Here is a 17,254-nt window from a genome sequence, read left to right on the forward strand (position 1 = left end):
AGTGTGATTCTAATACGTAAATATCCACAGTTGCTCAGGAGTTTTTACATCTGTGTTTTATACACACAGCACAGGTAAATACTAGAAGCATATAAATACAGCATCAGTACCTTCTTCAAGATTGAATAGGAACTTTACATTTTATCAGACATATGATTAGTTTGGCTGTGTCATAATTAAGTTGTTTTTGTTGCTTTATCTATGTAATACCAGTAATTCTACTGTGCATCTTACAGATTTTATTCATCCTGTTGCATTATTTACATAAAGTTGTTTGAATTGCTTAACTTGGTAAAGCAAGAGTTTCCAGACCTGAACCTCCATTGAATTTCTACTAGTATTATAATTAGTTAAAAGTTAAATGGTACAACAGCCCACAGCTAACCTAATATCTATTATGCAATAAAATATGATCTTGAACATGCCCTTCAATTGAGTACGGTTAGCAATAGAACATTTGCATCATTTTTGCCAACCTGGATTCGGTTAATCTGGTATTGGTGCCTGCTTTTTAATATACCAACACCAGAGCAAATGAAAAACGGTATTGTGTTTGGCCTATACACATATACAGTAAGGTAATAATTGGTGGTGTGCAAAAGTTTTGGATTTGGACCATTTCAAATTCAGAATTATATAAAATTTGAAACAGCTGTTTCTCATTTGAAATAGGCCAGTTTAATTATTTTGGAAATGTTTTGAGCTTACAGCACATGATCTAAGCAGCCCAGTTCAAATGTGAAGCAATTGTTTCTCTCACAAATCAGATGTTGAAGTAAGAATGTTTTGAATGTGAAATGTTTTCCACATCCATAATGGTAATTATTAATTACTACTTAGCTTCCTATTCTATGCTTCTATACTTTTTCCCATACAATTCCGTCTTTAAGTAGTTTGCTGTACAAATTTTTAAAATAAAAACACTATAAAATATATATATATATATATATATAGAGAGAGAGAGAGAGAGAGATATTAACAAGATGGAATGGGAAAGAGAAAACACAAGTGTTCAGCTAATGTTCATATCAGGAAGGCCTGAGTACAGGATACTTCCTCCAACAAGGAAAAGGGGTAATAGTAGAGGCCTTAAGAATTGGGAGAGGGGGAAGGAGAGAGAGAATTCCTAGATGGAAGTGCTACTACGGCAGAAACTCTTCTAATAAACTTGCTTTATTTGTTTGTTTGTTTTTTATTGATTTATTGGTTTATAGGCAACAACCGTTCACTCTGGGTAATTTACAATAAACTACTCTGGGTAGTTCACAATAAAACCAAACAGGAAGTACAAGATAAATAGGATAATAAAGAAAAATAAGAAATCAGAAATATTTCTGATTTAAGGCGGCGGCGGCGGCGGCAGCACCCACACATACAAGCATATCCAACAGGGCCCACAGCCACCCTACCCCAAGGCCTGGGAGAACAGCCAGGTTTTTAAGGCTTTCTGAAATGCCATCAGGATGGGACCATATGGCTCTCTGGGGGAATCTTATTTCAGAAGGCAAGGGCTGGGACAGAGAAGGCATACTTCCTTGGTTCCAATAGTTGACACTGTTTAATTGAAGGGACCCTGTCGGCTCTTACCGGCTATGCAGATGCCATTGAAGGTGGGTAGTCCCTGAGATAACTAGGTTCTATGCCAAGTAGGGCTTCAGGGGTCATAACCAGCACTTTGAATTGCACCCAGAAGCATACTGGTTACCAGTGCGGCTTGCAGAGCAGGAAAGTCACAAGGGCATACCGTGTGCCCATCACTGCCTGTTTCACTGTACTCCAGACCATTTAAACCTTCCAAGTGGTCTTCATGGGCAGCCCCAAGTAGAGCATACTGATGATACCAAACCCCAAACCTGTAGATGACCTCACTTACTGGTTTCATGTAGATATTGAACATGAATGTTCCACTAGGTCTGTAATAAATTATTATGGTTGGTTCCTACTAGCATTTTGTTTAGAATTTATAATATTTTACCATAGAAATGCTTTTTGTTAAGAAACCCATATTTTTGTTATGTATTCAAGAATATCTTGCATATTATTTCATTGGTTAATAGCCTGTAGCCAGGGCTGTGTTATATCTTACTTTACTATGTTAGTCATTTTCAAGATGAAAATAAGATAAAGGGCTTTAGCCACATATTAAGCGTCAAATTTCATCAATATCTGAGAAATGTAATAATGTATAGAATCTTGAACTACCTCTGCACTCTTGAAGGCTTTGGTAGGCTCTCAGCCTTAAGAAGGGGACATTTTTCTGTTAGGAACTGCTTTTCTATGGGATAGACAGAATATGGGTAAAACTATGGCTTATTCTTGCAACTCTTTTTCTCCATTCGTGGCAGAAAGTAAGCGGCTATTAACAACAGCTAAGCTAAGTTACAAATTGCTTTTTTCCTGAAGCAAGATATTATGGTGAGGGAAAGCAGTTGATAAATAAGTGGAAAAGTCTCAATAGTCTTAAAAAGCCATGTTCCAACATTACTTTAAAGAAATGTTATGCTTATGACCTGTGCTAGTTTGTAACCATTGCCTCATTCACCAGCCTTTCTCCTCTACCTTCTTCTACCATAATAAATATTTTTACATATTGTTCAACCAGGAGCTGAGCAAGTAGCTGTTCCTATTCTGTTGACTTTCCTCTTTTTTTCTGCATTGTCCATTTGGCTTCCTCATCTAGCCTTTCATTAAGCCATGTGTAGGTTAAGAAAAGCATCCTCTTACATAGCTTGATATATGAAGAGTTTTATTCTGTGAGGATACTAGAGAGGTTTTACAAGAATCAGGATTTCTGAAGAGGAGACCTCCAAAGAAATAGAGTTTTGGATATGGTGTTTATAGTTTGTAATTCTGCAAGCTTCTAAATACAGGGAGATGTCACTGTCTATTAGGTAATCTAATGGCTTCCTGTACCTTCAGGTCAGTGGGCTGGGATCTGTGGCACTTTAAGAATACAGCCTCTGACTTAGTTTCAGCTTGTGGATTTTTTTTTTAAAGATTGGGATATATTTATGCCATCCTACACCTAGCATTAAGCTCATTTTCAGTTAAATAAATGAGATAGAGGTTTCTTTATCAGTAGGAAGTTTTTAACTGCTGCATTTCATGCTAACTTAGTATTTCAAATATAGCTAGCAATTGCTTTTTAACCTACTAGTGCTGATTTATACATTATCAGCACAAAATGTGACTTTCCCATTTCTTTTTTTAACCACCAGAAAATCATATTCTAGAAGATGTAAATAAATGTGTCATTGCTCTCCAAGAAAAAGATGTTGATGGTTTAGATCGCACTGCTGGTGCAATCCGTGGCCGTGCAGCAAGAGTAATTCATGTTGTCACTTCTGAAATGGATAATTATGAACCTGGGGTATATACAGAAAAGGTTTTGGAAGCAACAAAACTGCTGTCAAACACAGGTAAAGTAAACAACGTACTCATGCTTTTAATTTGATAGTCTTGATGAAACAGTTTCAGCCAGGGCAGCATGTTCCTCACTTCTTTCTGCAGCCCCTTTATAGGTGTGTGTTGGGGGGCGGGGGGTATCATCTAATAGTTAGGAAGTTACTGGCATAAAGTACCAAATACTTGTTTTAACTCATAGATAGGCAGACTGATGCCCTAGGGCAGCTCAGCCTTGGCATCTTTAAGCTGTGTGGACGTCAATTCCCAGAATTGGGAGTTGAAGTCCACACATCTTAAAGTTGCTGAAGTTGAGAAACACTCCCTTCGGGCTATACCTGACACCAGGCCACCTGTTACTTTTGTTTCTTAGCACTTTCAGAAGACAAATACTCAAAATGGTAGTGTACATCCTGAAATAGGTATACATCCTGAAACAAAGGAGTGTACAAAAATGGTAGTGTACATCCCTTTAAAAAAAAAAACTTAAGAAAAATCCTACCAAAATATTGGCTTTGCTTATTTGCATTCTCATCCTGGCCCCTGAAAAAGTTAGTGTGGCTCTCAGCCATGAAAAGGCTACTTACCTCCCCTTAACTGAACAGTGTGAAGCAGGAATAAGCAACATTTTGAATCATATACAGCCCCCGACCATCCTTTTTACAGTTCACAAATTTATATCATACACAATGGCCCACTCCCTGCACTGTGAAACATATACGTGGTCTCATGTATGTGCCTTATTCTTCATCATCAGCACACACATACGTATATCTCAGCTCACAATGCTCTTCCAATAATACATATGAATTAAAACTGCTCTCTAATATTGTGTTGTTACATAATTTTTCTCTATTATATTCTTGTTCCCCCAAATTTGTTTTTTCTGTGTGTTCTGTAGTTATGCCACGTTTTACTGAACAAGTAGAAGCTGCTGTAGAAGCATTAAGTTCTGACCCTGCTCAGCCAGTGGATGAAAATGAATTTATTGATGCTTCACGACTAGTATATGATGGAATTCGTGACATCAGAAAAGCAGTATTGATGATCAGAGTGAGTGAACTTCAGCTTTCTTGAAATTGCATTCAGTTTTCAAAATATATTATTAATAATTCAGAACACATCACTGTATACTAAATTCTGTGTAAATTCATGCACTTGCATATCATCATGTACATATGCATATCATAACAGCTTAATAATTTCAGTAACTCCAGTAACTTTAGCTGCAGCTAAATATTTTATATTCTGAATAATTATACTCTATATTTCACCCATTACCTATATATTGATATGTGGTTCTTTATACACAGTGTATTCACTTTGATCACTTTCCATTCTTCTAATCTCAGTAATAAACGCAGTAATTTCAAATGAAATTTTATGCAGTTGTGAAAGTGTTGGAGACTATCAAAATCAGGATCTTTCAAATGCCTGTTGGTGTTTAGTGTCCCAATTGGACAGGAGATAGGTACAACAACTATTTGTTCTACTTACATCTCTCCCGCACATAGAAGAGGAGGATGGTGTAAATCTAAAGCTACTTCAGGTTTTTTGGCCTTTTAGTACTCTGGTCACAGTTTAATTTACTGCTTGACATACATTATGTCCAAATCTTTATTTGTTGCTAATTCAGTAGTGCCTTTTTCCAATATGAACCACCACATTTTTAAGCATGCATTTGGTTTGTATTTAGAACAGGGCTTCCATTGTATAGTCTTTATGTTAGGCACTTCAGAGTGGGAAAGGCCAATAACATAAAGGTGTTCCATTATTTGAAGTTTGAAGGGATTTCAAGGGGAAAAATTGTTGCCATTTTACCCCTTAAAACTCTATCCGTATCCCAAAATTGGGGCTACTTTGGTTCCTGGACCTACCCACTTTTAGGATGTAGCAATCAATATGTCACGCAAAGCCCAAGACATTCCCCAAACTGAAAAAAGTTACATGTTTCTGCATTACACAAAAGCACAGACAAAACTTCTTTTTGTGTGATTGGTCAACCCAGCTATTACAGGATTGTAAGTTATGTTTTATGCTTTACTTTGATGTGATGCATGAATCCAGGTTATGCCTGCTTTTGTTTTAGATGTTCAATGATTTAATTTAACTATATTTAGATTTTCATCTCTTTATGGAGTTTTGTCTGTATCTTGATGTTTCTGTTTTATAAATGCTCTTTTGGTTGTTTAAGTTTTGGATAAATGGCTGACGTAACAGAATAGAAGCATCAAAGGAAAAAATAATAGGCTCAGTGCAAAGTTTTCCTCCAAAAAAAAAATAATCTCAGTAAAGAAGAATTTATAAGGATTAGGATTAGGGTTAGGGTTGTCTTGTGCTCCAGAAATCAAATTCAAAATCTATCTGCTTTTGATGGAGATGAAGCAGCATAAATTTTTTTTAAAATGAATAAATTATGAGAGGCGAATGCCTTTCATTTTCTTAGGTGTTTCTTAAGAGACCTAATTAGTAAAAGCTCTGCATTTTGTCTAAAATACAAATTGGATGTATTTTCAAAGCAAGTTGCCAAAAGTATCTAAACTTGCATAATACCATTAGTGATTAGTCACTTTGAAAATAAAACATAGAGATATGCACAAAGCAATTTATTCAAGCAAGATGAAAATAGAAAGGAACTGATCCCCCCCCCCATTTCCCATTACCATCTGTAGATAGTCCATATCTGTTACCAACATTCCCACTATCTGAGCTAGCATAAAAGTTCTAGCTATGGTACGCCAGGAAACAGATTTGCTAGGGGAAAGAAATCAGCACCTAACCACCTGCTCCCTTTACTGCCATCTTTTTTTTTTTTTTAAACCGAAGTCCCTGTAGTAAGTCCAGCAGTTCATGGTCCACAAACAGAAGTGAAGAAAAGAAAGCTAGTCTAAAAGGGCATATTGGGAAGGTCAGGCTTTCAAAGAGTGAGGAAGTCATTTGTCTATTGAGATCCATGTGACCTCAGGCAAATCTTGTTGGGGATAGAATTCAAGCCATGGGCATGGTCAGAATTAAAACTGGGCAGATACAAAGTCAAAGCAAGAGGGGCTACCAAGAACACTGATGCTCAAGTTGCTACCTCTCCCCTCTCTTCCATTTTCCAGCATTTGTTGTTTAAATCATTTGGTTAGCCTTTGCCCTCAAACCTAAACCAGGGGGAAGCAAAAAATGTCTTTCCTCCAGCCTTTTTTCTCAGTCCTACCTGCCATTGTTTCTCACCCTTTATTGCACGGGTTCCCAACCTGTGGGGCTCGCACCCCCAGGGGTGCAGGATGGAATTTTAGGGGATGTGATAATTTTATGCACTGAGTTAAAAGCTTGTTTTTTTAAGTTCAATTTGTTCACCCGCATTAGAAATTAGACTTCTTCATCTTCAGATGTGATATTACTTTTGTAGGGAGTGCAAACAAACATTTCCTAGGGGTATGGGGCATAGAAAAGGTTGGGAACCACTGCTTTACTGTATGTCCTTTGCAAAACATTACTTGTCCATTGCAAAAGCAACTCATTTATTGAATATTTGCAGAGAAAACAAGAGAAAGTAATGCTTGCCAGTAAGAGTGGTGGAAAACACAGCTTGATAAGAGACCTTAGATTAACCAGAAATAACTGATCATGACATTCACATTGAATATTATTGAATATTTGCTGTTCTTCCCTCTCCAACAGTATTTCCTGAAGAGTCTAATCACATTTAAAGTAACATCTAAGATGTAACATGTGTGACTTCTTAACTAAAGTTATTAATACAATCAAACATTAGTTCATTGTGTACAACTTGGGAAAAACCTAGTATAAAAGAAGTATAAGCTGCAGATTTCTGAAGCTACAAAAAGTAGTATATACTTTTAAATGGGTTTCTGTGGATTAATCTAGCAAACTGAGTTCTTTCACACAGTGTCTACAGAAACTGTATTAAATAAAGTGTTACAAATACAGCAGTATAGCAAGCTGATAATTGTATTTTTATGTCTGTTTGCTCAAGCTCAAGACAAATCGTAAGTAGCAAACGTAACTAGGCAGTATAAAATACCGGTTACTTTTTTTAAGTGTTTATCTAACCTTTCCGTCAAACTATCTCCCAGTTGTGCTAGATAAATGTGTATAAAATATCCATGATAGTATTTCTAATTGTTCATCTGTCTTAAAATATGACATTGTATTTATGTGCAGTTTGACAGGTTTTAAATTCAGTGTATTCCAAAACCATGGAAACATTTGCTCCCCTAGGTTGCTCTTGAGTTTGATTTGTGCTTAAACTGTTTTTGTAGACACCTGAAGAACTTGATGATTCTGACTTTGAGACAGAAGATTTTGATGTCAGGAGCCGAACAAGTGTTCAAACTGAAGATGATCAACTTATTCACGGCCATAGTGCAAGAGTAAGGGACGCCTGTTTAGTTACCTGCTCTAATCTCTTTGAATATAGCCAGAATACTAGGGCACATTAAAATCAAGATACCATGATTTCTCTCATTCCCAATATATCTCTTTATCTTTATTGCATTATTTAATTGTTTATCTTCTTCCTTGGGATCATCTTCCTCCTCCATTGGTATTGCTTTGGTGTAGATAAAAATCACAGATCTGCAGCATTATCTAATCTGATTTCTGCATTTACAATCCTTGATTAAAACATAAGCATAGCCATGGAAAGAGGAATATTCCTTCTAACGGGAATTATTTTTTATTAAGAAATATCAGGCTGCCAATTGACACCATTATAATTTTATCTTCAGTGTACACATAAATGGCTACCTTATTCTTATGATAGCAGTTTTGTTTTCAGCTTGCACAAGGGTGTCCTTGTAGATTACAGTGACAGACAAACAGTGAAATTGCTAAGCTTCCCTATTCCTTGAATGTTTTCGAAAAAGCCATTCTGAATCCTGTCCAGTTTCTCTTGTGTGCTTTAGCAGTGAAAGAAAATTCACTATGCATATGCTATGTTAAGCATCAATAAGTACTGTTCAAAATAGAGTTCAGAAGGAATCCCAAAGTGATTTTTCACTTTTTCAGGTATTCCCACATTCATGCCACTTGAAAGTTCAGGTAGGGGTGGTTGCTTGCCAACAGATTTGTTTATGAAAAAGGATTGTCTTCCAAGCAAGTGTCCAAGACTGCCCTCTTCATTGTTTCATAAAACTCAACACTTTTTGTAATCTCTCTAATTTGCTTTCATTTCCTGAAATAGCCCTTACATTTTGTGTGTAGGCAGTATGAACTTAAACATTCAAAATGAATGATTTGAAGAGCTGAATTAGATAATCATGATCTTCAAATTATGTTGTACCCTTGTTTTATGTCTTTGCCTCAAATTTTGCACATAATTGGAAGATTTGATTTGAACAAGATTTGATCCTTGATCAGAATTTGCAATCTGGCTTTCAAAAAAGTGTCAGTTTTCTGTCTGAAAACTCTTATTTTTCATCAACTGTAGCAATTTCAAAATATGCATCCATACATTGATGTAAAAATGGAAAAGGACAGGGAACATACATTTCCTATATTACCAATTTTTTCCAAGGCACGCTTCAAAAGTCACCTTTCACCAGTAGATGTTTTTCCATATAATATGTTTTTATATTGTGCAGTCATCCACAGAATAACAGACTTGATCAAGATTAAAAATAATGTTCCCATTCATCCTTTGGATATACTTTAACTCTGACTCTTAATTAGGCTGGCTAATGAAAACATCTGAATAGCCAGTTATTGAAAAGAATTTTATATATAGAATAATTCTTTATTCCAGGCCATCATGGCTCAACTCCCTCAAGAACAAAAAGCCAAAATTGCTGAACAAGTTGCCAGCTTCCAAGAAGAAAAGAGTAAATTGGATGCTGAAGTATCCAAGTGGGATGACAGTGGTAATGATATTATTGTTCTGGCAAAACAAATGTGCATGATTATGATGGAGATGACGGACTTCACCAGGTAAGCATTTGGTATAAGTAGGCGTTTCAAGGGCAACCTTACTTCGTACTCCTTGTATCTCAGCTAGTTTGCTTTGCAGTTGGGCTTATGCCTGAAACTGTCTCAGACACCTTGTAAGATGATCTTATTTATTCTCTCTTATCTCTCATTCTGAAGAGACTTCTAAATGAGAGCAGGGTCATAAATATGCATATGAACCCAACTCCTCCTCTTTTTCATTTAATCCAACTGTGCCAGTGTTGGCTCATAGACTGAAGGAGAACCAGTTAAAGCTGCAGTTAAATCTAGGCAAGATAGAGATGCTAATGTTGGGTAGTTTGCTGTGCTAGCTATTCTGTTTTTGAGGTAATAGTGCTTCCCCCTAAAGGGGAAGTGGTAAATTTTGTTTAATAAGATTGCATTGCCTGTATTTAATGGTATTGTATTATTTTAACTTTGCCTTTTGGTTTTCCTGTGTTTAGGCTTATAGAGAGGTGCATAAACTGTATAGTAAATTCTGTAGCACATGCATAACTGAATATAAAGTTAAAATAAATTTAATCCCATATTTTCTGAAGATTCGGCTTAGAAAGTTAGATTTCAATCAGTGCAGTTCATGAAGTTTCGTAGGAACTGCACAAAGCTGGAATAGTTTTAATAGCCTTCAGTTCTTGACAGTAAATTGTAGGCAATTAATAATTAAACAACCTTTACTATCAAACACAATTGTCTGGCCCCATTGACATTTTTTGATGTGTAGCCTACATTTGGTTATAGATTAATGGATAGGCCTCAAAGAGATACTCTAGGAGTGTCCTTGGATTTAGGCCTCTCTTGTATGATTGTGACTTTATGCTTTGAATACCATACAGAGCCTGCCACAGAATCAAACTATTTAGGAAAGCTCTGATAAGGGAACTGTTGATGAGATAAACCCTAAAGGATGTCCTGCCGAAGTCTCTAACTAATCTCTGAGGGGCAATGTAAGAGTAGCTCAAAAAGAAAAGAAAAGAAACCAAGAACAAGCTATGAATACTTTGAACTGTAAAACTAATTTGGCTTAAGTGCACCATGATCAAATAAACCATGGCCTAGCTTAAACATTTGTTTAATAAGATACTAAGCAATGTTATTGTTTAGAGAGGGAAAGCTGTTTGTAAGGATATTGTAATTATATTTTTAGTTCTCACAAAACTCTCCTCTAAAGTATTTTTTAATACTGCTGTCAATACCAGTCTTGTCGTAGTAAAGCCTACATCATGGGAAATAATTGGCAAGGCAATATGAGTCCTTGATTCTAAAGACAAATACTCTATTCTCCTTTGCAGAGGTAAAGGACCACTAAAAAATACATCTGATGTAATCAGCGCAGCCAAGAAAATTGCAGAAGCCGGGTCAAGAATGGATAAACTAGGGCGGGCAATTGCTGATCATGTAAGCCATAATTGATTTTTTTATGAGTCTTCAACACACCTTTAATTTTACAATATGTTTATAAACTCAGGAACTCTGAAGCCAGTAGTTTGTTTTATGGAGTCTGTCTAAGAATCTTAATTCTGTGTCTTCCTCTACTAAAAAAGCTTTCTTCGTTGCTTGCTCCTAATATTAATGAATTTGGAATCTATTTTGATATCTTGTTTTCCAAATAATTACTCCAAATAAAAACTTACTTGAGACTTCCAGATGCATATACCACATGCATGAATAAAAGGGGAATACTCTGGCATATACAGAGTTTCACATTTATACCCATTTAATTCAAGGCAGCATCATATACATTTTTAATATTCTTGTTTTCTTCTAGTGTCATCAGCTAATTTTTATTTCAGAGTACAAACTATTTTATTGTAGAAAATTCTGATGGGTGGCATCCTAAAAGGATGGGGATCCTCAGTCCACTTCATTTTTCTGTTGCTACCCCTCTGTAGGAAAAAGATAATGCATGTACGTTGTCTCTGCCTGGAGATCAAACATGGTGCTGTCCATATATTTGGCAATATAATAGATAAGGATACTAACCCTGCCCTGGCTTTTCAATATTTATCTGGGATTTTCTCCCTGCATTCTAAGACATTTCTTCTTAAATATTTGACAGTTTCAGTTGATAAACAAAATGGGCTATTGTTATCTGAATCTTTTCAGGACAAAGATTGATGGGAATTAAATTCCATTTCGTGGACTATTGCGATACACTCTATTTGGGGCTGCCCTTGAAGATCACTTGGAAACTACAACTGGTCCAGACATGGGCATTAATGGGCATGCCTTGATATGCTTCTGTGTCACCACACAACCTTCACTAGTTGCTAATTGGTTTCTGAGTGTAATTCAGGGTGCTAATTATCATTTTTAAAGCCTTTCATGACATAGGGCCTGGTTATCTGAGAGACTACCTGTCTCTAATACTTTCTGTCCATCCTGTAAGATGGGTGAGAGTACTTCCAATCCCCTCAAGGAAAGAATGCCATCTCTTGGGACCTAGGAATTGTGTCTTCTCTGTTGCGACGCCTGCCTCTGGATCAGCATCCCACAGAGATCCATATGGCTTCTCCGGTGATATTCAAAAAAATCACTGAAAACCTGACTGGGGGTAGGGTGGGGTTGAGCTCTTCCAAAATGTTATTTGGAATTTTACACCATTAAGTATTTCTTTTTCCATATCTCTAATGCTGTTCTGTTCACAATGTGGCTTAATAAATAAAATGACCAAAATATTAACTTGTGTTTAATGCATTTGGAGTGTGCAACACACTGGATCCTCTCTTTAGAATGAAGTATCTTTCTTTTCTTTTTTTCTGTGCACAGTGTCCAGATTCAGCTTGCAAACAAGACCTGCTAGCCTATCTGCAACGTATTGCTTTATACTGCCACCAGCTGAACATCTGTAGCAAAGTGAAGGCAGAAGTTCAGAACCTTGGAGGAGAGCTTGTGGTGTCTGGGGTATGTACAAGTCTTAATGTTTGCTTTGTGTCTTTCTAGATTCAGCTCTTACACAAGCTTTATTTTGCTTCAGTTGTGAAATTCTAGATGTTGAATGTAAAGGTGTTCTTTCAGCATCTTCAAGCCCTCTTGAGGTTTTTTCCCAGCATTGGAGGGATTTATACTATTTTTCTCATTCAGAAAAAGTGTATGGTCCAAACTGTGGTTTAAATAATCCAGTGCACAAATTTGATTATTATAAAAATGGCTTTGTTTACTGAAGTCCTCTGAAAGTATAGATTTAGTTTCATTTCCACCCATTACTCTACTGCCAAAGCCATTCATCTGTCCTATTCTCAGGTCATGCGGTGACTGTACACTTTCTTACCATGTTCCTCTGTATTCATCAGAAACTGTGTGCCTGTCAAACATTCCATGGAGTTCATCACCCCGTATTTTTGTCTGCAAATTTCTGTTATATCTTTTCCTCTGATTGTTCCCCCCAGGTCTGTCTCAGCCAGCCACTTGCATCCATTTCTGTTTTCTACATTCAGTTTCCTCTTTTCCAACTCTCTCTGAAAACTTTCTTCTAGGCTGTGAAGATTGTGGCTGTAACATTTTAATCCTCATCTGAAATGGAGCCGGCCCACATTAATTCCTTGTTTATCTTTCCTTCTCATGTGTATAATTTTGTAGACTACAATCCATTTTTAGCATACTTCAGATTGTACTTGGATATAGCTAATTTATTCTCCATGAAGAAAAAAACACGTTGATGGTCATGTTCACCAACCCTTCTCCAAAATTAGTAATATTCAAAAAGTTTTTATTGACTTGGCTGTGAAGTTAAAATGTAAACAAGAGGAGCCATGTGCAGGGCTTCATGTTTTCCTAAGTATTGTGCTTCCCTTCTCCATCATTAATGCTGGTGTTTTCTGAGTTTCTTTACAAGGAATAAACAGTTTCTTTCATTACAATAATATATTCCTAATTTCACTGAAGTAAGGTGTCTCCTTCTCTATATACTTCGGTCTAGATGTCAAGAGTTAGGGTAGAGCTGTCTGAGTAGTGAGGATAACATTTCTATGGCCCCACAAATGCTCTGATTATACCTATTTATGTTTATGTACTTATTGGATGCTGAAAAATGTGCATTCACCTTTGGGTTAGACAATTACTTTCATGGAGATAAAACCACATTATGGGCTATGGGGAAGAAAAGTCTCTATTCATAAACTACCAGCACAAATGTGATGATAGCAAATTCTGCTTAGACAGACAAACAGACAGATTCAGTACTACCAGATATATACCAAATCAATGCTACCAAAGATCTGGGCCATCTTTGGCAAGAATATTGGCACTGAATAGAACGTTGCTGGCTTTACAGTATAATAATATCTTCTCTGAGGTTTTATAGTGACTATAAAATGTTTATTTAACTTTGAGCTCTGCTGCTGCAGAAATTTGTCTTGAAACTAGAATCAGTAATATATAATTTAATAAATACTGAAAAAGCAAATATGTCACGTAATGTAGGTACCTCTTTCTACACAGTGGATAGTTAAACAGTGACGGAATGTGCTACAACTACTGCCTTCCCATTAAATCATTCTCAAAGTCTTTAGAAAACTAAAATAATTAAATCTTTCCAAAATAAGTCACACACACCATATATTTTATTTCTCTATGTTCTTCTCTTGATGAGAAATACAAATGCAATGAATATAGGGATGTGCTGTGCTCTGTCTGAATAGCAGTTGGTCATAATGGATCCTAACAGTGATTCTGTTTGTAAAGCAACTAATTTACAATCTTTAGTTACATACATTGCAAAAAATAAAGGGCAGCTTTTAATCTGTTAATTTCCAGTTTGTTCATTTTGAAAGAACCTAAAGTCAATTAAAGGACCCAACAGTTGATAGGCAGTTACACTTCTGTAATTCCTTTTTCATCAGATCATGCTTTGTTTCAATTTTTTCACATTCTCAGCTAATAATCTGTGCCAACCTATCAGTTGCCATTTGTAGGGATTTGTGTGTGCTTTTGACAATGCAACAGTTATGAAGTTTCTTTGTTGATGTTTTTGTGGATTTATGTATTGATGCTGAGAGCTTTTGTCTAAGATAAACACAACAGGCATAATGGCTATTGATGCTAAGCTATTTGACACAATAGTACCTTTGTTCCTTTTCCTGCCAGCAATTCCATAAAATGTATAGTATTTTTCTGTGTCTTAGCTTTTGAAAGAAAAGGGCCATCCAAAGGTAATTTGTGACTTAGCATAGTGGTCTGCTGTTCAAATAACAAATTCAAATTTTACTATCATTTAAGTTTTGACCAGTGTAGTTGTGTTTTTCTCTCCAGTCTGTCCTAAGCCAAGTATCTGGATATTTTTCTCCATTCCCTTCCTAGTTTGTACTCAAGGATAAAGGCACCCTTGGATTCAAAAGGAATCTTCTTGGTAAAGGAATCTGAACCTCAGATTCCTGTTAGCATTTGTTCTGAGAGTCATAAACTTGGAGCTCTTGAATCTCTGGTATATTTGAAGCCTCTACCGTTAAATTTTATATAGTAAACTGTATTTCAGGCACTGTCTCAAACTAAAGGTATTCTCTCTTGTGGATTTGTTTGTTAAGGTGGATAGTGCCATGTCACTGATCCAGGCTGCAAAGAACCTGATGAATGCCGTAGTGCAAACTGTGAAGGCCTCCTACGTGGCCTCCACCAAGTACCAAAAGTCTCAGGGGATGGCTTCTCTGAACCTTCCAGCTGTGTCTTGGAAAATGAAAGCTCCCGAGAAGAAGCCTCTAGTCAAGCGAGAGAAACAAGATGAAACTCAGACCAAAATCAAGCGAGCTTCCCAGAAAAAGCATGTTAACCCAGTACAAGCACTCAGTGAATTCAAAGCCATGGAGAGCATTTAATTCCTCATTTCGTTTTTCTTTCTTTCTTTCAGAATTTCTGCCATTCTGGATTATGTTAAAGTTCATTTACTTAATATTATGACAAAATCATTTAGAGTAAAAGGAAATAAACAGAGTTAGGAAGCACGACAGTTCAACTTTCAGTCTGCAAGCATGGTAATGTTAGTATGAAAATGCTGTCTAGGTTTCTGTGACATATTTCTAGCTCTGTTTTGCTTAATAAACCCTGCTTTAATTCTGTTCTATAACCAAAGATGATTTCACAATAACATTCATCCTTCACATAGCTGGATCATGTCATTCCATGAGCAGAAAAATTGATCTGTCTCAGTGTGAACAGGAATGGAACATGTGGTTTTCTTAAAGTATATACATGCTCGGTGGATAGAGATAAAGCTTGGTATGCATAATAATTGGAAAAGCGGAAATGCTAATTGCTACTTAGAACACTAAGACAACGGTAGAAAATGATTTTGAGAAAGTAATATACTGTAGCATTCTTTCTAATTTAAGTAGGTATTGACTTTTTTCCAGCCTGAACACATTGATGCATTTGTTCTAAATAACTCTTAAGGGGATGCACATTAGGGGTGCATATTAGTGAGTGACAAATTGTAGCCACCCCAGCATTTCCAAAATAGTTTCCCTAGGCTCTTGGGAGCCTGAAGGAAATCATCATACAAGGAACGTGATGTGGATTGTGCAATGAATTAGGACAAAAACTTGCTACTTGTTTTTGGGACATGATAATGTCGGTGCTTGGTTACAGATTACTGATATTCTTTGCCACAAGACTAATAAAAAAAGTGCTTGCACCAGCGGGTGCTGTAAATGTTGCATGTTCTCCCTCCGCATTCAAATCCATCACTGTGTTCTTGTAATAATTGCTATTCATTTTTCTTTAGGCTTAAAAAGAAAGCTAGCAAATAGGTTTATTCAGGCTGCAGCCTAGGTATTGTTTGTCATAATGGGAGCTTCATGGTATAATTTTGCTGTTTTAAATTTTTTATGGATTTCTGTTTTTATATCTTTTCCAATAAAGTATAAAAACCAGTTGTACTAGTCAGAGTTTTCTTTGGCAGTTGATAAAATAATCTTAATTCTACAGTGTACTGACTAATTAGAGATAACTTTTAAGAGGCCAATAATGGATGACTCATACATGATTCCCTTGAATGGTTTTGTTGAAAGTCATTGAGTTTCAGAGCACAACAGGCAAAATTAATTGGCTCTTTTGTGACTTGCACTATGCCAGTAGGGAAAAAGATACTCAAGAGTTAATCAGCTGGGGTCATGGCCTCATTTGTTCCAAAGAGTAATTTCAAGTCCTTGCATGTCCACAATACATTTTTAAATTAAAGGTGTTTTATATTAAATGGGGGGACCTGCTTTATCGGTTTGGTTTGGTTGGGCAACACACGGGCTGCGTGCTGCATTTTTGTGGCCCTAGAATTGCATTGGTGTTTGAACTGTTAGAGAAAAGGTGGGATACAAATTTAAAATTAATAATTCTAGGGGTTAATGACCGAATAATTAAAACAGCATGAGTTTTGGCCCTTTTGGGAAAAATAACATGTGAAAGAGGTTTATTGAACCTTCAATAGTTCTGCCCTCTTCAGTGCTGAAATTGCATAAATATCCTGTTTTTTGCCACCCAAAAAATCCCAACATCCCACAAACCAAGCCTGTGCAGGTTCTGGCTGTTAAAAGGCGTACAGTACAGTTTGAAAGTTCTTGAAATGCTAAATATCACAGAGTCACTATGTTAATTACAATGTACAGGAGTCTCCTCATCCAAAGAGCTTCCAGGAAGCTGTTATCTCAAGACTAATTGGATACCTGAAGCTTCTTAGAAGCTCATGATTAATAGTTCAGTGCTCAGGAATCAACACTTTTATTGATGAGGCTTTATGGCAATAGAGCCTGATCGCTTAGGAATTCCATTTTAACTTTTTCCAGATCCAAATAGCATTCATTTAAACATACTTTTTATTATTCATTGGAGGATTCTAATTAGAGAATTAGGATATATCAGCACGCTGCATATATCCCCTACTTAGGTGGATATATATGGGCAATAGTTCATTGGC

The 17,254-nt window shown here is 36.4% G+C and overlaps 1 protein-coding gene across 1 annotated transcript in view; it reads left to right on the forward strand.

Moving 5' to 3' along the window:
• CTNNA1 (catenin alpha 1) overlaps positions 1 to 16,217 on the forward strand; it is a 69,038-nt gene extending 52,821 nt beyond the window's left edge. The window contains exons 12-18 of the mRNA XM_007430216.4: positions 3,219 to 3,419; positions 4,304 to 4,455; positions 7,674 to 7,784; positions 9,158 to 9,339; positions 10,647 to 10,752; positions 12,124 to 12,258; positions 14,877 to 16,217. Of these exons, the coding sequence (XP_007430278.1) occupies positions 3,219 to 3,419; positions 4,304 to 4,455; positions 7,674 to 7,784; positions 9,158 to 9,339; positions 10,647 to 10,752; positions 12,124 to 12,258; positions 14,877 to 15,164 (1,175 nt within the window). The 3' untranslated portion in view covers positions 15,165 to 16,217. The remainder of the gene's footprint in view (positions 1 to 3,218; positions 3,420 to 4,303; positions 4,456 to 7,673; positions 7,785 to 9,157; positions 9,340 to 10,646; positions 10,753 to 12,123; positions 12,259 to 14,876) is intronic.
• The last annotated feature ends 1,037 nt before the right edge of the window (positions 16,218 to 17,254 follow it).

Source organism: Python bivittatus, unplaced genomic scaffold (assembly GCF_059951505.1).
Source record: "Python bivittatus isolate LINGU-HERP-01145 unplaced genomic scaffold, Pbiv_v1 ctg000020_np1212, whole genome shotgun sequence".
NCBI lineage: Eukaryota > Metazoa > Chordata > Lepidosauria > Squamata > Pythonidae > Python > Python bivittatus.